This window comes from Carassius carassius, chromosome 3 (assembly GCF_963082965.1).
Source record: "Carassius carassius chromosome 3, fCarCar2.1, whole genome shotgun sequence".
Taxonomy (NCBI): domain Eukaryota; kingdom Metazoa; phylum Chordata; class Actinopteri; order Cypriniformes; family Cyprinidae; genus Carassius; species Carassius carassius.
Window position 1 is genome coordinate 16,102,286 of NC_081757.1, and position 21,540 is coordinate 16,123,825.

General features: G+C 38.6%; 1 protein-coding gene across 1 annotated transcript in view; it reads right to left on the bottom strand.

Moving 5' to 3' along the window:
• Nucleotides 1-20,539, bottom strand: part of smad3a (SMAD family member 3a) — a 32,694-nt gene extending 12,155 nt beyond the window's left edge. The window contains exons 1-2 of the mRNA XM_059530997.1: nt 20,275-20,539; nt 657-850 (exon numbers count right to left, since the gene is read on the bottom strand). Coding sequence (XP_059386980.1) covers nt 657-850; nt 20,275-20,477 — 397 coding nt within the window. The 5' untranslated portion in view covers nt 20,478-20,539. The remainder of the gene's footprint in view (nt 1-656; nt 851-20,274) is intronic.
• Nucleotides 20,540-21,540: the final 1,001 nt, after the last annotated feature.

Below are 21,540 nucleotides of genomic sequence, written 5' to 3' on the forward strand. Positions count from 1 at the left end.
CTCTCTCCCAGAAGCTCTCAATCGGAATATTGGAGTACTGTCGCACCACAAGCGATTTATAAATTATACTCACAATACCTCTAGAATCCATACTAGAATCTATCCAGTTTATCACAGGATGAGGAGATAGTTTAGTCGACCAGGGTACACCATATGCTTTCAATGCAGATCTCAATCTTAAATAAAAGAAAAAGGAGAATCCTGGGAGAGAGAATTCATCATTTAGAATCTGAAAGGACTTGAGCCCATAATCATTGAATAGATCTTTTAAAGTGCAAATACCACATTCAAACCCAGCATTTAGAAACGAACGGTTTGTTACCAGTACAAAGATTATTATTATGCCATATGGGGGTAGATTCACAGTAGAGATTTGAAACTCCCATAATCTTTTCTGCTGCTTTCCAGATTTTATTAGAATTACTTATAATTGAGATTATTAGTTAAATTTAAGATGACATATCCCATCTGTTGCACTGTGCAAAACATTTTTTGCATTCTCAAAATCTAATGTAATTCATATTTTCATTAAAACGTGTTTGTGATCATATAATAATTGGCAGACCCCCCGCAGTACTGTGATCAACCCGAGGTCTAAACGAATGATACTGTTTGATGGTGTGCTCGATGCTTTCATAAATATCAGGCTGCATTACCTGGTGTCTCGACTCGCTGGTAATGGTAGGGATTGACACAGACCTCGTCCTTTTTCATGTGAAAGGCAAACTCACAGAGTTCAATGGCTCTGAGCTCATGATGAGATTGCAGGTCAGGCCAGCGCCAAAGACGACAGTAGATCACATGAGGGAGTCCTTTTCTGTGAGATACTTGCAACCGACCATCTAGTGATCTGAGAAAAAAAGAGAAAAAGGATAAGGCATGATGTTGCTGAAAAGAACATTATTTGGTGTATTTGGTGTAATGCAATGTGTTTATGCTGTTTAAGGTTCAAAAAATACATTATTTTCCACATAATGTACATTATTGTTGCTCCTGTATGCCCCGCTTTTCTGAAACGCGTTGATTTTTACAAAGCTCACTTTTCTGAAAAGCGAGTGCGCTGATTGGCCAGCTATCCAGTGCTTTGTGATTGGCCGAATACCTCAAGCGTGTGATGAAAATGATATGCCCCTTAGCATACTGTGATGCTGTGTGTCCCGACGAGACAAAAACAATAAAACCCATTACAAACAAGGCACTTGATGCTTCCAGTGGGGACATAATTAAGGATTATAATGACTTATACTGTCTTTTTATGTGTTGTGTTGCGTATCGCGCTGCTTAAACATAAACGCATGTCTGTATTTGTGACAGGAGAAATGACAAACAACAAGCTTTTCCTCTTCACTGCTCAAAACTCGTGTTTGAATCATTAGTGGCAAATCTTTTAAATATAAAAAACGTACATACACACTGTGAGTCAGAAGTGTCAGACTGTCCTTGAAAAGTTGGAATTGCCCCACTTTATAGAAACAACCTTTGTGCACAGCCTTCCCAGGATCAGGAAACAGTCGTCCGTAAAATGCGCTGCACACATCTGAATATTTGCATTGAACTGTTCTGGAACAGTGTTGTAAATACAAACTAAACCACTGATTTCTAGTTGTGTCTTCTTTTGGAAGGCCAAACAAAGTAGTTTCGCTTTCACAACGAAACACAAAGCATTTCCACGACATGGCAGTGGTGCCAACAATATTACAGCAAGAATCAAAGTTACACCTTCTTTCTTCTTTTTATAAAGAATATCTCTTTGGGTTTGAGACTTTAGTCTTTGCAACTTTAGGGATCTCATCTATGCATTAACAGCTTGTAACACTCCAAAGAGAAAGGAAAACGTCAAATTGCATCATATGACCCCTTTAATAATGATGACTGCAGCAGAAATGATCCCAGCAGCTCATTCTCAAAAATCAAAAGCAGAAATACAGAGGAAATGTTATTATCACTTGAGTAAGAAACATTGTGTAAAATCTTATATTACCACAATATAAACACTCACTGCTCAAAGACTTGCAGAGACTATACCAAGGTATTATGTGAGACCGCAGATGAAGTAAAAGTGGCCCAATTTCCTGTTAATGTGGTGCTTTCGGTTACACATCACATGCAATGTGAATGAGGTGAAGAAAGAGGAAGAGGAAGTCCAAAAAAAACGGTATTTCACTGTGCGCGTGTGTGTTAAGGGGGGTTGTCTGTGCTCTAGTTTAACAACAGCTTCATCTGATATAGCCATATGAAAGCAGTAGACAGTAGACTCACACACACACACACACACACACACACAAATGTAGCAGGCCAAATAATGCAAATCCCAAAAGCTCTTTAAAGCATGTCTGTCAGACCCCCTCCCCTCCCCTTTTTACACCCACCGATCCCAGCCCAGACAGCGGCACGGGCCAGGCTGGCCTGCCCGAGGCCTTCTGTGGCTCTCCCAGCAGCTAAATATGCTTTTAATTTTTCATTGCAGCTCTTTCGCTTTACAGGCAGATTGCGAGAGGAAAAATAATGATGTAAAATCCAGACGCCCTTGGAGAGAGTGTTTACAAAAAAGAGAGAGAAAAACACAGACAAAAAAAAAAAAAAAAGAATATTACGCAATAATCCTGAAGAAACAAGAATGTTAAGGCACAAACATTTCACTTTATGGTTGTGACAAAAGCTCACACAGGCCTCACACAGCAGAGCCATAAACACAGAGTCACTTCCTTCAGTTCACACATCCACGCCCCACCAGTCAAAGAAACATTTAGGCTAAAGGAGACGAGAGAGAGTGGAGGAAGAGGAGAGAACACGAACACAACATCCAAAACATTCCAGTACACATCGTATTTTTACCTGCTTCGCTTTTTAACTGCAGGCAAATAAACTCAGACTTTTCTTTGAATGGCCCCATGTGGAAAAGGAAAAAGGCATAATCATCTCAGAATAATGCAGTGAAGGCTTCGAGCTAGGGAGAACAACCATACTGAACTTTTTACATCTTTTTACAGGCGAGTTGTTCACTGATCCAAACAGACACAAGCGAGCACACCATCATATACACGTATAACGCATTTTCACTCTATCATCATTCTTTACGCCTACGGTGCTTATCTCTACATTCAAGGGCTTTTGAGTGACTAAAACATTTTCATGATGACTATCGTAGCAGCCTCCGATAACGGTACATTCGTGACTGAGATCAGAATCTCAAACACGCCGACGCAATGCACACCCTGCTCCGGTGTGATGACTGAAAAATGGGGCCGTACAGTATGGTCCAAACCTCTCAGAGCACTCTATTATACATGACTGCTACATTGTGTGCTTGAAATATGCAACAGCAGCCAAAGTGCTAAGAGAGAGAAGGGCTGTGCACTAGGTCAGCAAAGCTCGTCAACACTTTGAGGAATCCAGGCCACAGATAGCATTCATTACACACTATTCGTCCCTTATAGACACTCCATAAAGCAGAGATAAGAAAAGAAATTAAATGAAAAAAAGAGGTGTGAACTTTCCTTCCCAGACCTCTCTAAAAGGGATCATATAATACATTTCACATCACTTTGTTTTTTTTTTCACAGTACTGCAGTAAAAAACAGACCATGATGCATTTTCCATGACCTTCCTCTCTGTGATGCTTAGAATCAAATGGGTCTTTTTTTTTCTTTTTTTGTTTTACTTTTGTCTGGAATACTTTAATGGCTGCATTTACTCAGTCAGTGTTTGATACTAATAACAGGTCTGACTCTCACAATGTCCTGTTCATATAACAGCTTGTATACAGTATTTAAGCCACTACTGACCCTTTTTTTAAATACCACTTTAACTGGTGTTTAGGAATAATATCTCTCTCACTTCCTCCTTATGACCACAATGTGACTAGGTGGGCCATGGTGTTGTTACCAAAATATGTGTCATTGACATGTGGCAATAACGGCCATGTGTTATGGCATTCAGTTTTCTGACATCAGACATTAACGATTTTTGGATTAAAGTTCTGAAACTATAGTCTTCGTTCATAGTACACTGAACTATTTTTATGACATACACTGCTGTAAAGATAGAGTACCAAGGGTGCATTTTTAAAAATCAAATATACATAGAAAAATATTAGGGCTGGCCGTTAAACTTTAAAAATAATTAAGACTGTATTTTATCATTTTACCATGGAAGTTTGGTGCTATGTGTGGTTTTACCTTCGGTTATCATGATCTAATTGTGTGATATATAGACGGCCAATGGTTAATTTTTTATAAAAGTCGAGTCTTGACTCAAACATTCAGAATATTTCACTTTTACCATATAGAGATGTCACAATTTTTACAGATGCTACTGTTTTTGTTAATGAACATACATTTTTCCATCTGCATCATGCCATCAGAGTCAGGGAACACAAACCTGTTTCATGAATTATATTTATTTATATAGATATTAAATATCTATATTTAGATATTAAAATATCTACCAAAAATATTTTGTTAAGGGGATAAAAATAAAAAAGGATTCACTAAAGTTTATCCATGCATAATTTGATGTAAATATATATATTTTACTATTATATTTATTTTGAATATAACACCTCAGATTTGTGAAATGTTCAGCTGAAGAAAAAACAACAACAATTAACTGTCTGGTTTCTCCAACTTTTACTCAGGAAAAGAAATCTGCCTTTAAACTTGAAAGAAATAAAGATTTGTCATTTTTCCCGCTAATTATATCGATATCGACTGATGAATGTAATTTATTTATTCCTAAAATTTGGCAAAGCAAAATTTTCAGTAGCCATTAGTCCAGTCTTCAGGGTCACATGATCCTTCAGAAATCATTCTAATATGCTGATTTGGTGCTCAAGGAACATTTATAATTGTTATCGAACTGAACTGAAAACAGTTGTGCTGTTTAATATTTTTATGGCAATACATTACAAGATTCTTTGATGAATAGAAAGTTTAAAAGAACAGCATGTATTTAAAAAAATCGGACTTTTACTGACACTTTTTATCAATTAAATGTGTCATTACTGAAAAACAAACAAACAGACCTTTCGAACAGTAGTGTATATACTAATATCTAATTTAGACAGAATGAAATATGACAGGTAACTACTATTAGGATCATTTAAGAAACGTCAAAGTTTGCGATGAGATCAGTCCTTGGGCTCTGGCATTCATTAGATGCATCCACAGTCAGTTCTTCACTTTTCCATTACATTCCAGCGCTCGGCGGAGAGAGAGCCTGTGTTTGCTGCCGCGTGGGCAGACCTCATATGAAAAGGAAGCACTGAATGACTATTGATTGAGCTACAGAGGGCGAATTAGGTCAGCAGCAAGGCACATCCAACCAACAGAAGCACAGACATACGTGCACACTCTCTCTCACACACACAAACACACACTCAGCCTACAGGGCGGGCCTGACCCCCCCCCCCCCCCCCCACTCCCCTCCCCTCCCCATCAGCATGCCGGCTGTCACTTGAGTAGAGAGAGGGGTGAGACTGGAACAGAGAGGGGGTGAGGAAGAGAAAGAGAGTAGAGGGGTGAGCTGGAGGGATGGAGGGCTCTGACACAGGCACTGGGCAGATTTAATCTGGAGGGTAAAACACAGACACTGTGGGCTGCAGTGGGCAATTTCTGGATCAGCCCATGCAGCCTTGACTTGACCATGACACTGACACTTCCTGCATTATCATACTCAACTCAATGAGTAACAGAAACCAGAATCAGGTCTACTGATCTGGATCTTTTCATTCAACTTAACATGAACTTTCACAAAGTTTTGCTTTAAACACACAATTTTAAACAGAGCACGGAAAATACAAAGGCAATCTACAGCTGATTCTACATGATGCATTTGTTTGGCACACAAGCAGGCAAGCATCCTTCCTAAGTAACTTTCGTTTCGTTTTAATTTTTCAAGCTGCGTTTGGTGTGAAAGGGCCTTTAGCATGGCTGTTTGTAAAGCTGAACTTGCATGCCTCTCTGTTTGAAATCAGTGAGTTCAAAACATGAACTCAGCGAACTGTGATACATGCAAATTTGATGCAGAAGGAGAGAAGGACAAAAGCAACTTCGACATCAGCCCAGACTGACTGTGGGACCATTTCACCCTGTGGAACATACCCCGACCCAGCCCCCACAGCCCCCCTTTAAAAACACTTTAAGACCACTGCTATTCCCCCTTCCCCCAGTCTGAACCCAGACGGCACACAGCAGTACAACAGAGTTAATACTAAACGACACTGAGCAGTGCAGTGATGACAGACACATACCTGATCAACATAAACACTGAATCAACTTACGCTTTTTATGTCTGAACATAAAGCAATTCAACTGAGGATTGACTGGTCATAATATCGGTATTGGAATAACATCTGGAAGCTGATAATATAGAAAATCTGACTGTAAAAACACTGCATTAAATGTCTGAGAGAAACCCAACTCAAATGGAAACTCTTATATAGGCTAATATTGTTTTCTAATTCAAGCCAAGTATCCCTGCTTATCCTTTATTTCGTTGTGCGTGTACTGTAGGTAAAATATCATGTTTAACTTGCATTATTTTTTGAAGGCTTTGGTTTTCCTCCCTCTGCTAAAGTCATTAAGGTCTTCCCTAAGTAAACAGAGCCCTGCAGGGGTCTCATGTGCAGTTGGTTAGATGTGGTTACGGGGGCCTGTTCTCAGCAGGGGAGCAGGACTATATCAGAAACACTACTATCATCATACAAATGCAGCACGAGTCCAAATGAACACTTTAGGTAATCACTTATCTAGCAATCACAAAATATTGCATATAGTTTTAATCCCCAATAATGTAAAAATGAGCTAACCAAATAACACAGATGAAAAAATAAACAGTTACTGCCAAGTGTATAATAAGGATAGAAAAGGGAAGCCAACAGTTTTTTCCTTTGTTGTCATTAACTCCAGAACACCGTGTGTTTTTGTCACAGTGGCATTTTAGTGAGATTGGCCTATATATGATGCTGCTGTAAGCAAGACAATCAAAACATTTCTAGACATTTATCTATTGTTTTCGCACTTAAAATCTTGCTTTACCCTTAATTGTTCATAAAACTAGGAGGAGGTGTAATGTACACCACAAAGTCAAAGGCCTTTCTAACCTACATCTGAACCTCGGGTTGTTCAGCATTCTTCCTCTTCTTCTTAAAACAAATAGAAAAAAATGAAGTGCAATATATTTAATTTGGCATGAAATTATTATTCCTCCGATCCATTTTCTAAATAAAAGTGGCTTTTGGCACTACTTTAGTTTAATTGCAACATTAATATTCAAGGGGACAATGATATTTTCTTCCAGGTTCAAAATCAAAATTGAGTAAAGGTCCCTCAATACAGTATGTTCTGAGCATCTCTCTCCAGCAGTGTATGAGCACCTGTCCATTATTATTATTATTCTTATAATAATATGCTTTTTCTCTTTTGATCCTGTAAGAATTAGCCACTGGTAAACAACAAGATATGTGTGACAACAAGATATCTTACAAGATAACTGACGAGTTAGACCAGAGCTGGTATAAAACTCTTTGATAGCTTTTGCCTCACTTATGAAGTGTCTTGACCACAGACTGCTGCTGTGTCCGTATCCGGCCTATTCTTCACATGCTCCCATCTGTTACGAGAACTGATCCTATGGTACCAAGTTGGTATAAACATTTTTAAATCCTGCCGGTACTTGTTTTTCTTCAGTAGCGTAAGTACCGAAGATAACGACCAGCGAGGCTGCAGTTCTTCTGGAATTAACCGAGGCAGGCAGAGCATACGCCTGGAAGTGTTTCAGTCGGTCCTCAAAGGGTAAAGAAGAAGAAAAAACACCTACAAGCACACAGAAGGAAATACAAGTGGTAGACAGTGATGATATATGAATGTGTCTTTGTGTGAGATTTAAACAAGAGGGCACAGCTTTGAAAGGGCATGATCACGCGCACACATAGTTACTGAATATCTGACAGCTTACATCTTGTTTATTTGTTGTGTATCCATCCGCGGATTATCCTTATTAACATTATAGCCTAATATTACTGGTTTAAATAACTGTCGTTTATGTGAATGTTTTAAAAAAATATTTTCGACCTGCTAGAATGGTAGTGAATTTAATTTAATGCTTGCATCCAGAGTATAGTGTGTGTGTCTGTGTGTGTGTGTGTATTATTTGAAGGCCAAGTGCCACTAATGTTGTGTTTTTGTAATGTTAAATACATTTTCCTGTGCTATCGATTTGGTATCCAGTATTGCATAGCAACTTTTAGTTGTACTGGTACAGACTACTAGATATTTGTTACCGTATTCATGATATCCCTACTCCCATCCCAACTTTTCAAAATTGAACTGTTGGAAACACATAACTAAAACTGGCTAGATACATCATGAGCAGTGTCATAGAAAACAGAGTGTGAAGACAGTGTAAAGACAACTGTGAAGAAAGAGCCAACAAAACAGATTATATACATAGAACTGTATTTCAGGCTCTTGGGCACAATAATTCGAAGTATACTTCACTTTTTACTAGGGATTGGCGTTTTCCGCAAATATCACATTCGAATATTTGAGCTCACAAAAAACGAATATTCGAATATTCGTTTATTTAAATTAAGTTTAATGAGACAGAAGTTATTTTTCAGCAACATTTATTGTTTCCGTCATTTTCCGTCAAGCTTACACACAATACGCTTGAACATTACACATCGTGTTTTGTAGCTGAAAAACTTTGACAATGCGTGCAAACAAACAAAAGCACAGATTAAAAGCAAAAAAAAAAAAAAGTGAACAAAGAAAAAACGTAGCCTGCAGCAATTAGGCTATTGTAGAACGTAGCCTACACTTAACTTGGAAACTTTTAAACTGTCAGCAAATCTTTTTTGCTTTTTTTTCTATTGTTTTACATGTTCTTGTTAAGAAATACGGGCATGTAAACATGATCGGGGGAAAGTCGGCTCCTTAGTCTGTTAAGAATAAGGCCGGCCACGGAGAAAACGCGCTCTGATGGCACAGACGTTGTCGGGACTCACAAATAACGGTGTGCTAAGCGAATAAGTTTTGTGAAGCGCTTCGTGTTTTCGTTTCACCACTGAATGGGATCCTCATCTGGTGGAATACATGGCTCCAGCAAGAACTGTTCCCACTCGTCTCGACTGGACTCTCTGTAATCATCGCTGAAGAACTTGCTCAGCCTTTTCCAACGAGTGGGCATTGCATCCTCTTCATCGTTGGTGACGGCGGCTGCATCCGCACCACTCGCATCAAGGAAAATGATCTGATAATGTTCAAAAAAGTTTTTTTTTTCTTACTTCTCTCATGTTTTCATTCGGAAACCTGAGATGTTTGTGCCGAGGGTCTAGGGCGGACGCGAGAAGAGGAGTTTTCACTGCATTCTCCAAGTTAGCTGTGTTTATTCGTTGCTTGAGAGATGCTGCAACAATGTTCTTGAATTCGGTCACTTTCTGTGATTCTCCACGGCATATTTGAATGTACAAGGCCGCAGTTCTTAGGGGCCGTTCACATATCGCGTCTTTTGCGTGCTCAAGTTCGTTATTTCCAATGTTATCCTTTGCTGAAAGAGAGAGCGCGTCATTGTTACTTAGCAAAGGCAGACGCCTCAGGGGCGCTTCTGCCCGAGCGGTTTGGAAAGAAGGAGAAAGCGGCGCGCCTAGTGTTTTCCACGCATTTTTAGGCGCGATATGTGAACAGCCCCTTATTCATTCATTAATTATTTTTTGCTTGCATACATCTTCAATATGCCGTGGAATCACAGAAAGTGACCAAATTAGGTTTTATTGTGAACTTTTTTTTTTTTTTGCGAAATTCGAATATCATTTTTATTTATCGAATAATTAGAGCAGAACGAATATTTGAATGTTCGACTCCGTGCACACCCCTACTTTTTACATGTATATTAGGGAAAGCCTTCACACACATACTACAGGTCCTTCTAAAAAAATTAGCATATTGTGATAAAGTTCATTATTTTCCATAATGTAATGATAAAAAATAAACTTTCATATATTTTAGATTCATTGCACACCAACTGAAATATTTCAGGTCTTTTATTGTTTTAATACTGATGATTTTGGCATACAGCTCATGAAAACCCAAAATTCCTGTCTCAAAAAATTAGCATATCATGAAAAGGTTCTCTAAACGAGCTATTAACCTAATCATCTGAATCAACTAATTAACTCTAAACACCTGCAAAAGATTCCTGAGGCTTTTAAAAACTCCCAGCCTGGTTCATTACTCAAAACCGCAATCATGGGTAAGACTGCCGACCTGACTGCTGTCCAGAAGGCCATCATTGACACAGAAAGAAATTTCTGAACGAATAGGCTGTTCCCAGAGTGCTGTATCAAGGCACCTCAGTGGGAAGTCTGTGGGAAGGAAAAAGTGTGGCAAAAAACGCTGCACAATGAGAAGAGGTGACCGGACCCTGAGGAAGATTGTGGAGAAGGACCGATTCCAGACCTTGGGGGACCTGCGGAAGCAGTGGACTGAGTCTGGAGTAGAAACATCCAGAGCCACCGTGCACAGGCGTGTGCAGGAAATGGGCTACAGGTGCCGCATTCCCCAGGTCAAGCCACTTTGGGCTACAGAGAAGCAGCACTGGACTGTTGCTCAGTGGTCCAAAGTACTTTTTTCGGATTAAAGCAAATTTTGCATGCCATTCGGAAATCAAGGTAACAGAGTCTGGAGGAAGACTGGGGAGGTGGTGGCGCAGTGGATAAGACACATGCCTTTGGTGTGAGAGACCCGGGTTCGAATCCACTGTGAGACACCAGTGTGTCCCTGAGCAAGACACTTAACCCCTAGTTGCTCCAGAGGCGTGTGACCTCTGACATATATAGCAATTGTAAATCGCTTTGGATAAAAGCGTCAGCTAAAATGAATAAATGTAAACGTAAAAGAAGGAAATGCCAAAATGCCTGAAGTCCAGTGTCAAGTACCCACAGTCAGTGATGGTTTGGGGTGCCATGTCAGCTGCTGGTGTTGGTCCACTGTGTTTTATCAAGGGCAGGGTCAATGCAGCTAGTTATCAGGAGATTTTGAAAAGCTGAAAAGCTTTATGGAGATGAAGATTTCGTTTTTCAGCACGACCTGGCACCTGCTCACAGTGCCAAAACCACTGGTAAATGGTTTACTGACCATGGTATTACTGTGCTCAATTGGCCCTGCCAACTCTCCTGACCTGAACCCCATAGAGAATCTGTGGGATATTGTGAAGAGAAAGTTGAGAGACGCAAGACCCAACACTCTGGATGAGCTTAAGGCCGCTATCGAAGCATCCTGGGCCTCCATAAGACCTCAGCAGTGCCACAGGCTGATTGCCTCCATGCCACGCCGCATTGAAGCAGTCATTTCTGCAAAAGGATTCCCGACCAAGTATTGAGTGCATAACTGAACATAATTATTTGAAGGTTGACTTTTTTTGTATTAAAAACACTTTTCTTTTATTGGTCGGATGAAATATGCTAATTTTTTTAGATAGGAATTTTGGGTTTTCATGAGCTGTATGCCAAAATCATCAGTATTAAAACAATAAAAGACCTGAAATATTTCAGTTGGTGTGCAATGAATCTAAAATGTATGAAAGTTTAATTATTATCATTACATTATGGAAAATAATGAACTTTTTCACAATATGCAAATGTTTTGAGAAGGACCTGTATATGCACAGAGATTTTTCTAACCATACACTCAGCTTGCACAAGCAACTACAATTTTTTATGCACTAATTAGATTGTCTTCAAGGTGAAAACACTGACCTGAGCCATTGTTTCAAAAAAAGAAATGGAGGAGTCAGAGCAACCAATACTAGAGATGGCAATACCAATAGACCTGCACTGACCAGTGCTAGTGTAAGGAGAAAGAGTTGCATGCAAGGAGTTGTACAATGGTTTTAATTGCGAGTTGTACTCTAGTACAACTAGTTGTAGAGCGTTTTTAAATGCACAAAACCTCTGTAAGAAATAGCGCAGGAACTGGACTCTGCATGTGTCGACTGTTTAGGATGGAGCACGCTATGAAATGGAGCTGTAGGCATGCACTAAATGTTCATGTCAAAACTGAAGTAGCTTTCAGTAGCTTTTTCATACTTTGAGCTTTAGTAGTCATATACAAGATGATATATTTACCCCTGAACAAGTGTTTAACTTTTCCCCAGAATATAATGTAATGTAATCTAATGTAAAGAGTTACTAAAATGATTAAATATTAAAACGTTAGTAAGGATGGGCAATATGGCCACAAAATGATCACAATAAAAATGTTCATATCAGTCAATTTCGATAATTATCATGATGTCTTCATTTAAATCAAGCTTTCTTTCTTTAAGTTTAAAGGCAGAAATTTGCTCCCAAGTGAAAGTTGTAGAAACCAGAACTTGTTAATTGTGGTTTTAAACTATTCTTTATGGTCAGAACATGACAAACACTAATATACACCAGGGTTCCTCAAATGGGGTTCCTGCAGAGTTTAGCTCCAACCCTGATCAAAGTCACCTACCTGTGATTTTCTAATGATCCTGAAGACATTGATTAGCATGCTCAGGTGTGTTTGATTAGGGTTAGAGCTAAACTCTGCAGGCCAGATTTGAGGATCCCCTGATATACACTTTTCCAGTCATTTTTCCTTAACACAATAAATGTCATAAAAGAAAAAAAAATTCTTAGTTCCTGCATGTACTAATGAGTGATATTGTTTCAAATCATGAAACATGTTTGTGTTGCCTGTCTTTGATGACGCAGTTTGCAGTGCAGGCTGCAATATTAATAGTAAAACATTTGTGTCTCTTAGAAATGCACATTTGACATTAGCTTGAGTTGACAGTAGTAGCTTGAGTCAGGATGCCGATGTAAACACAACAGTAGTCTTTATTTAGTATAAATACACAAACACTACTAGAGTAAATGATGGTGATTTTTTTAGATTGTAATGCCTTATGACTGCATCATTGCGCACACTGTTTCAGCTGTTTTTCAACGCTGTTTTACCTGTCTTTAAACTAGTTTAAATCACCGAGTCATTTGTGTTCTTGGCTGAATTCAAGAGCTTCTCACTGGATCTTACAGTGCTGTTTAGTGCTCACGTAACCGAGACTCATCAGTGAGTAGCCTTAATGTATCTGCTCTAGTGAGCTCACACTTGAGCTGCTCTTTGAAATTTAAGTTGAGTGGTTAAACTCTCTCTCTGTATGGTGCAGTTTACATTATTATCGCCATTTTGCTCCGCTTTTGGTACGTAAACATTATAATGAACTCGTTATCGTTTTATCGAGGGAAATAATATTGTGATAATTATCATTATCAATTTATCACCCAGTCCTAACTATTAGTTTACAATAACAATCAAATCCATGTATTGCAGTTAGGGCTGGGCGATTTTTCCAATTCTATTGATTCATTCAAAATTAATGTTTTGTCATGATTTATTTTGTAGACATCGAGGAATCACACTTTTGAATAGAAATAATACCAAACGTTAAATTAGTCATTTTGACAATATGTCAATGATACGTGATTAACCCGCTCATGTGTGACACACACATAGTGCCATTCACACAGGATGTTTTTGTGTTGACAAAGATGCGATGTGGGCAGTGGAATAGGAAAAACATGCAAGAAGATGGGAGTGAACTTCTTTAAACTTGAGAAACTATTTCATGTCTGCATCATAGTGCATTGTGCATTATTTATAGTTACTAACAGTCTACTGGTGTTATACCTTCAGTCATTATGAATTTGAATTACCTTGACTTTTGAGATTTGCATTTTCCTTGTATTATTTCTGAACATATAATATGTCAAAGACAAATTTCTACGAAATGCAAGTATAGTTCATGCATCTTTCCTGCAAAGATATTTAACAAGTGATTTGTTTAATATTTACATCATGTTGACAACATGTGAGGTGCATTTGGAATATAATTTTCTTTAACTAGAGGGTTAAAAAAAGTTCATTGAATCGAATCATGTTGTAGAAAATTTTCAAGTTGACGAGAAGAAAAAAAAAAATAAATAAATAAATAAAAACGATAATCGGTCAAATGTTCTGCGAAAAAAAAAAATCACCCAGCCCTAAATTGTGGTCCAAGCCTACACAGAGTCACCTCAGATAAAACACCTCATTCTTAAAATTAAGAGACCACAGCAATTAACTTGGGTCAGTGCACATTCATGGCTTTAAAGTAACTCTCAGACAAACTTCAAAACATCTTGTGCAAAGTCTACACTGGAGATCTTCTTAAAACAAACACAAACAAAGAGTTCACGACTGAAGGACAGTTATTTTCTCACGGTGGTCAGAAGCAGTCTGAGGGTCAGCAGTAGGGTTAGTGATGACAAACCAGCACAAAGCAGTCTTGTTGTCTGCTGTACAGAGTGTCTATTATTCCAGAAGATATAGAGCTTTTCTAAACCTTCAACCCCGGCAGGAGCCACAAACCCAGAAGCGGCCCACGCCCTCCCCGGGCAGACGGAGCATTCCTGAGAGCTGACTAACCCCGCCTCATACAACATGCATGGGAGAGACGTGTGTGTGTTGAGGCTAACACTCAAAATACCTGCTCTCAACACACAGACTTGCTTAGACACAACAACGGTGTGTGTACACATACAGTACACAATGAGTGCATTCACTTCCAGAACATAGAAACGCACAAATACATACTGTAGTATACACAAACTCACAGACGACAAACTGTGCCACTAATCTTCACCACAACCGCAGTCAGACTTGGCACACTCAGCTTTCTCCATCACTTGGGTGCTACAACTATCATAACACCCTCAGGGAATCCACAAACACCTACAGACACGCCATCAGTCATTCAGGAAACAAATATGAACACAACTTTCATGCACACAGACAGCACTACATTTTACACTAAATAGGCAACTACATTGATTAGTACAACTGATTAGTGGTGTTAAATAATACACAACAGGTCAAAAGTTTGGGGGCCATACAGATTTTTTTTAAATAATTTAATGCATTCTTGCTGAATAAAAGTATACATTTCTTTTAGCAATCATGCATAATTTAACTTTTATGTTTTTAGCAGCTAAAGTAGGGGTGGATTTCAATGGTCAGACTATAGTTGAAACGCAATTTTTTACAGTGTATATACACTGTAAAAAATAATTCTGTGGCTTAGTAAATATTACAGAAAACTTTAACTTTATTAACTTAATCTCTGAATATCGTGTACTTGATTGTTTGAGTTAAACATACCAAAATAATTGAGTAAAAAGCCAACAGTTCATTTTATCTAAAATTTACAGATATATTTAAGTTGTTTTCAATAAAATTATTTAGTATTTGACTAACCAATTATTTCTTTATAATATACTTAATATATTTGTGAAATTTCTATCAAAATATTTGAGAATGTTGAATTAAACTGATCTGTTTCAAGAAACAAAAATATTACTTAATTCAAATCAATATTATTAATATATTTAACACACTCTTAAAATTTGAGTAAGTTTACTCAATTAAAACAATGCACCCCTCCCCCACCCTCTGACGTGACGACAACTCGACGGTTGGTTGAGTCAGTGAGCGCGGGCAGTTTGAACTCTCCAGTCTCCAGACAACAGCTCTCTTCTCAGCGTCGCAGATTTGGTGCATTTCCTCTGTGAAATTCAGGTTTGTGTATGTTTTATTTTATCTATAAAATCTTTACTGTGCTTTAAATCATATTTAATGCAAAACAACATACAGAGGCGTAATTCGACACCTAAACGAGAGTCGCGCCTATCTTTTTGCATGATTGAAACACTTTGCATAAACACATGACTTCATTCCTAATGATAATAAATATAATTATTATCATTTGGATGATAAAATGTCCTCAGAACTGTCACTGTTTGTTTATTGGCAGGTTATGTCAGTCACTCGCAGTATCTATCGGCTGTGAGTGAAACGCAGGACGGCGGTATGAAGTTCAAAGTTCACCCGCAGAGGCGAGTCCGTCTCCGGCACGAGGACCAGCGCTGATCCGGTGGATATTGGGTTGATTTGATTACACTTGAATTAGGCTACCTGAATTTTTAAATATTTAATTTTTACTTATAAAATGTTTGTTAAATGAATTTAAATGTAGGCAATATTGTATACAGTGTAAAATGTGCTGTATTGCTGTACTCATTGACAATAAAGGCCAATGTCATGTATACTGGTGGTTGTGTGGAGTACTATTTTACAAAGGTTTAGAGAAAATAAAAAGTTAATATTACTCATTAATAAAAACAGTTAATATTACTCATAAATATTGTTTTTAAATGTTTAAATGTTCAATTATTTCTACTCAATTTTATTTGTTAATGTACCAGATGCAGCTACTCAGATTTACTTAATTTTTTTACTTGCATTTACTCAATTCATACAGTATATTTCATTGATTTCACAGCTTTAAAATTTACTAAATTTTTTTGAGTGTAAAAATGTTTCACCAATAAAATTGAGTAAATAATAGTTACAATTTTTTACAGTGTAGTTGAAATCATGACCTTGGCATTGCTAGCATCATGTTTTACTGTTTGAGCTGTGTGAATGCGATGTAAGCACTATTGCTACAGCCGTACACATACAGACGTATTTTGCCGTTGCGCTGTGTCTCAGGATGTTTTGTGTCTCCACAATCAGTTGCACTCTGCACATTCAGGATCAGGTGAACCCCAAACCAGACTAATAGCCCTTTAGGGCAAGTCTTTCAGTCAACCCACAAACAAATCAATAATAAAAATATGTAGTTTTACATAACCCTACAATGAATCATCACTATTAAGCCTAACTTTAGGTTGCCCCAGGGCAGTCCCTGTAATAAGAGTACAGCAACTTACTTTAGATAAAAGTGTTAAAAGACCATGACAGGTCTGAGGCCAATGGTGCTCACATAGTGTCTTTACTGTTAGTTTCAGCCATCACTTCAAAGAGTTGTGAAATTCTGTCACGCTGTCTTTCACTCTCTTTCCATCAGCTGCCATACAATAACTCTGAATCATCAGACACATTCACTTCTCTCAGATGCGCGGCGCTTTGAAGGAATTACCCCGGCTGAAACAAAACAACCCTCGGCACATCAATTACAACCCAATGACATCCAATCTCCATGTTTTATCAAAAGCGCTTTTTAATCACTGTATACTGTATAGAGTTTCAGGATGCCAGACTTAAAGCCAGACATCTCTTCAAGGCACAGACACTTTCAGTTTAAAATGCCAACAATAAACTCCATTGCCGCGGCAAGGCACATATAACTTCTTAGCTGACAGGCGACTTGTTTGAGAAAGCGGCTGAAACCACCTACACAATGGACCACAGGTTTTATTCACAGTTCAGACGCCTTTGAAGTCATTTTGGGTGGAGTGCAAAAGCAAACAAAGACTGCGGGGTTGAGATATAGTAGGCATCCCAGAACACAGATACACTGCGGAGCAGACATCCTCTCAGGAAGTCTATGTGGAGACTCTGATAGGGCTTCGACAGGTGCATGGCAGGCGAAGGACGTGTGACCATGGTATATATGTTTTTCGTATCCTGTCTTGGACAATTTCAATCTGTCTTCCATCTCCTCTTTCCGCTGCTTCTTTTGTTCTCCGTGTCCTCTTCCACATCTCTTTATCGCTCTTTCTCTGAATCTCCAGCAGGCCGGGACAGGCTTCCAGCGTGAGCTGCATGTGAGGGCAAAACAGGATTGTGAGACCTGAAGTGAGTCAAGGGTGTCTGAGGAATCTGGATCCTCGAGCAGGGTGAGGCAGAGTGTTGTGAAGGCTATACCATCTACAGATCTGGCCAAGAATAGAGTCTTGTACTGGACGCTGTGCTGATTCAGGTTACACTACTCTAACAACAAGGAAAAAACCTGAAGTATAAGCCAAAACTGTTTTGATGCACAAAACCAGTCAACTTGAGTTAACCTGGAACACACATCCCATTCCCAACAGTTGAAGTCTTCATTTGTTACGGTTTCTGTCACCAGCGAGCTCTACCAGAGAAGCACCAGTGGGTCACACCACAAAGCCACAGGCTCAAACTCCCTCTCCCTCCGGGGTGACTCAGCCTGATCCCTGGCTGCGAGCCCTGCTTTCACTGAGCTATCTGCTGTTTGGAAACAACAACCAATACAACAGCGCTGCAGGCTTGGACCGCAGCTGTCCAGCCCTGTAACACCACACAATTATGCAAACTTCCAATTTGAAAAGGAGACTCTATTTATGTTCCTTTCATATGTCTATAAATGTAAATGTTGACTATAAGGTTACATAGTTTTTTGTTGTGTCTTCTAGTTTTTAATAAAATTCCATTAGGCAACCCAATTTAGTAAATATATCACATTTAGTCAAGCATGCAACCCAAATGTGTCAAGTCAATGGCATATAGTTCATGAATAAACTTTCCTATTAAGTTTACCAGCATAGTAATTCTGTAGCATCTTGTTCCATTTCAGACAGCTACATGTGATTATAAGGCTGAAGACTGCAGATACGTGAGATTTTGTGGCTTTTACAGTATATTAAAGTCTTTATCGTCTGTAAACTATGTAGAAAATAACTATGAAGTGAAATTGTTGATCTACACTAATATGAGTTTTTCAGTGTCTGCTTTACAAATAGTCATTATCCATCAGTCTGACTGACTTGGTGGTAAATTCCCATTATGCGCTAGTTATTTTCCATCAAATCTTGAATTGTTGAATTGTTAAGATTTTCTGTAAAGAGCTCTTTTAGTCTTTCCAACCACTCTTAGTTTTTATTCTAGTGTTATAATGTGAACAAGACAACAGGAAATGCAATCTGGTGCCCTGATTTAAAAATCAACATCCCATGAATTATTTCACTTTCTCACACACGTGTGTCTCTCTCTGTCCATAAAGAAGAAGCTTTCTTCCCTTTTTGTCACTTCTAAATTCTCTATTAGCATCTTTTACAGTAGGAATTCAAACAGGGATGTGTAATACAACAGTTTATTATTTTTACTTTGCCAGACTGACAAAATCATTTGGAAATTTTCATCTGTGTTTTCAAGATTTGCTAATTAATGCCAAATGTTTGGTTTAAGTATGTACTGGAGACAATATGTAGGGATATTGATACCTACTGACCAATATAATTACAATATTCACTACTTTTTTATTTTTAATGCATGTAATTTAATCATGTGATGATGGCAGATTCTAATTTTCATTGCTCCAGTCGTCAGCATCACATGATCAAACAGAAATCATTTAATATGCTGATTTGGTGCTCAAGAAACATTTCTTATTATTATCAATGAAAACAGTTGCTTATTATTTTTTGGAAATAGTGATACATTATTTCTGAATCCTTTAAAGAACAGAAATGTACATTAAATAGCCTTTATTTAAAATATAAATTTTTGTAACATTATAAATATGTCCCTTTGGCTCAAATGCAAATGTATTATTATCGAATGCAATTTAAGAACTTACCTTTATCTGCTATTCTAACCCTACGCCAGAAAGTCTTTCTATGAGAAAACATCTTACAGAAACAAAAAGTATCATTTACAACAACACTTCAGAGACCTCTATAAACGAGTTCTGGATTTGCACGTTTGAACACATCAGTAAACAGGATGAGGAACCAGTGCCTCTGCCGTGTTTCTCTGTACTGAAGTGCTGAGACTGAAGATCTGCTGAGAGTAAAGGCTGTAGGCAACCCTCGTGTGGGCTCGAAGGGGCAAGAACTGTGAGCAGTTGGCCAGCATCGTAGTGTGACATAACAAGATTAACCAGTCACTGCAAAACTGAGAGGAAAAAAACTGCTTCAGACAACAACCTCTATCCCATATGCACACGGATGATGAGGAATAACAGAGCTGAACGTCCTGCGCCAAATATACCCCACCATCTACAACATGAGCACAGAATTCATAACAACCCGTTTAGCCCAGATACAGCAGCTCCAGCGCTGCCCAGATTAAGGTCGGGTTATATAACCTCATCACAACCCCAGGCAAGACAAATGTTGGTTTATGAAAGCACAGAAGAGTATGAAGTTATAATAAATCAACAGGAGTGTCGGAATCACATAAAGAGATACGAGTAAACCACTATGAATGGAGACGCTGTTTATGATCTAACGTTATGTAGGAAACACAAGAGCTGAAGGTGCTTTGCTGCAAAGTCTTCAACTTTACTGTGTTCTCCAAAGGTGTTTTAGCTTCACTTTAAGACTACGCGGACTCGTTCTGCTAAAATCACGACAGTAAAACTGCCCACTTCTCACCACAAGCCGAGGATGTTTTTAAATGCGCTCACCGTGGTATGGTGATACACTTGGTGTTGATATTCTGAGTTGTGATGGCTTTCTCGAGCTCGTCCAGCTGTCCCGTCTTCTTCAGCTTCTTCACCAGACTCTTGACGGCTTTTTCGCACCATTTCTCCTCCTGTCCGTTCTGCTCTCCCTTCTTCCAGCCCAGCAACCTCTTCACGATCGGCGGAGTGAACGGCAAAATTGACATGTTGAATTCAGTTCGGCGTTCCTCTATTGCGCAGTCTCTCACGCAACTCGGAGAGAAAATCGGGATACTTTTTTATCTTCAGCGTAATCCGAAGGCGATCAATTAAATTAAAATGCTCGATAGTAAAATTGAGAAAAGTGAGAAGCACTTGAGACGTGACCGAGACACGGTCTCAAGTTCAGCGCTCTGCACAGCTCTCTCTCTCTCTCTCTCTCTCTCTCTCTCTCTCTCGATCGTCAAACATAGTGCGCGCCATACATATCACTCCGCGCGGTAAAATAGTTCCCTTCATCCCGTCTGGACAAATTAGAAGCACATTCTGCAAGACAAAAACACATATAAATTAAATAAATTATGTAGTACCTCATATGTCTGCATTATAGCGTATTTTTTTATGCTGTCGCTGTTTAAAAGGTAAGGTTTACTCGAGTTTAATTTCATCCGCTTTGATGTGTGCTGCGGCTCTCTGTGACGTTTTCCGTTTGCTTTTAAGAAAGTACAGTCATTTTTCTTCATCAAAAAGATTAATTAAAATAAATAAGTAGTACATTTGAATATATGTTTAAAATCACGTACAATCAATCACATGAAACAGGGACTTTAGTCATACATCAGTATCTTGATAAAGCACTTTTTATTTTGGTCGATCCATTCTTTAGGGTGACATCACATTACTACACCAACTCAATTACATACACAAACATTCTGTACAAAATGTTATAGATTTAGGAGCAATTTCATTAATTTGAAACAGGGTCTAAGCTGAACCTCCTGAAATTTTCATAGTTCAGTTCCTCCTGTGCTATTGTAAACACTTATAAAACCCGCCCAATAACCACTAGCTATTAGACAGTGACACACAGGAAGCAAGTTATACAAAACCTTACCATCCACAGAATCAGCAAAAGCAATTACAATTTAATTCTGGAAAGAAAAAGGAGTCACATTCTCTTTTACTCTCTCTACCTTTCCCACCCACTCGTTCTCTGTGAGTAAGGGGGACCTGATACTGGGCTTCTTTTTTCAGTGAGGGAGTGGGGATGAAACACACAACCCTGAGTAT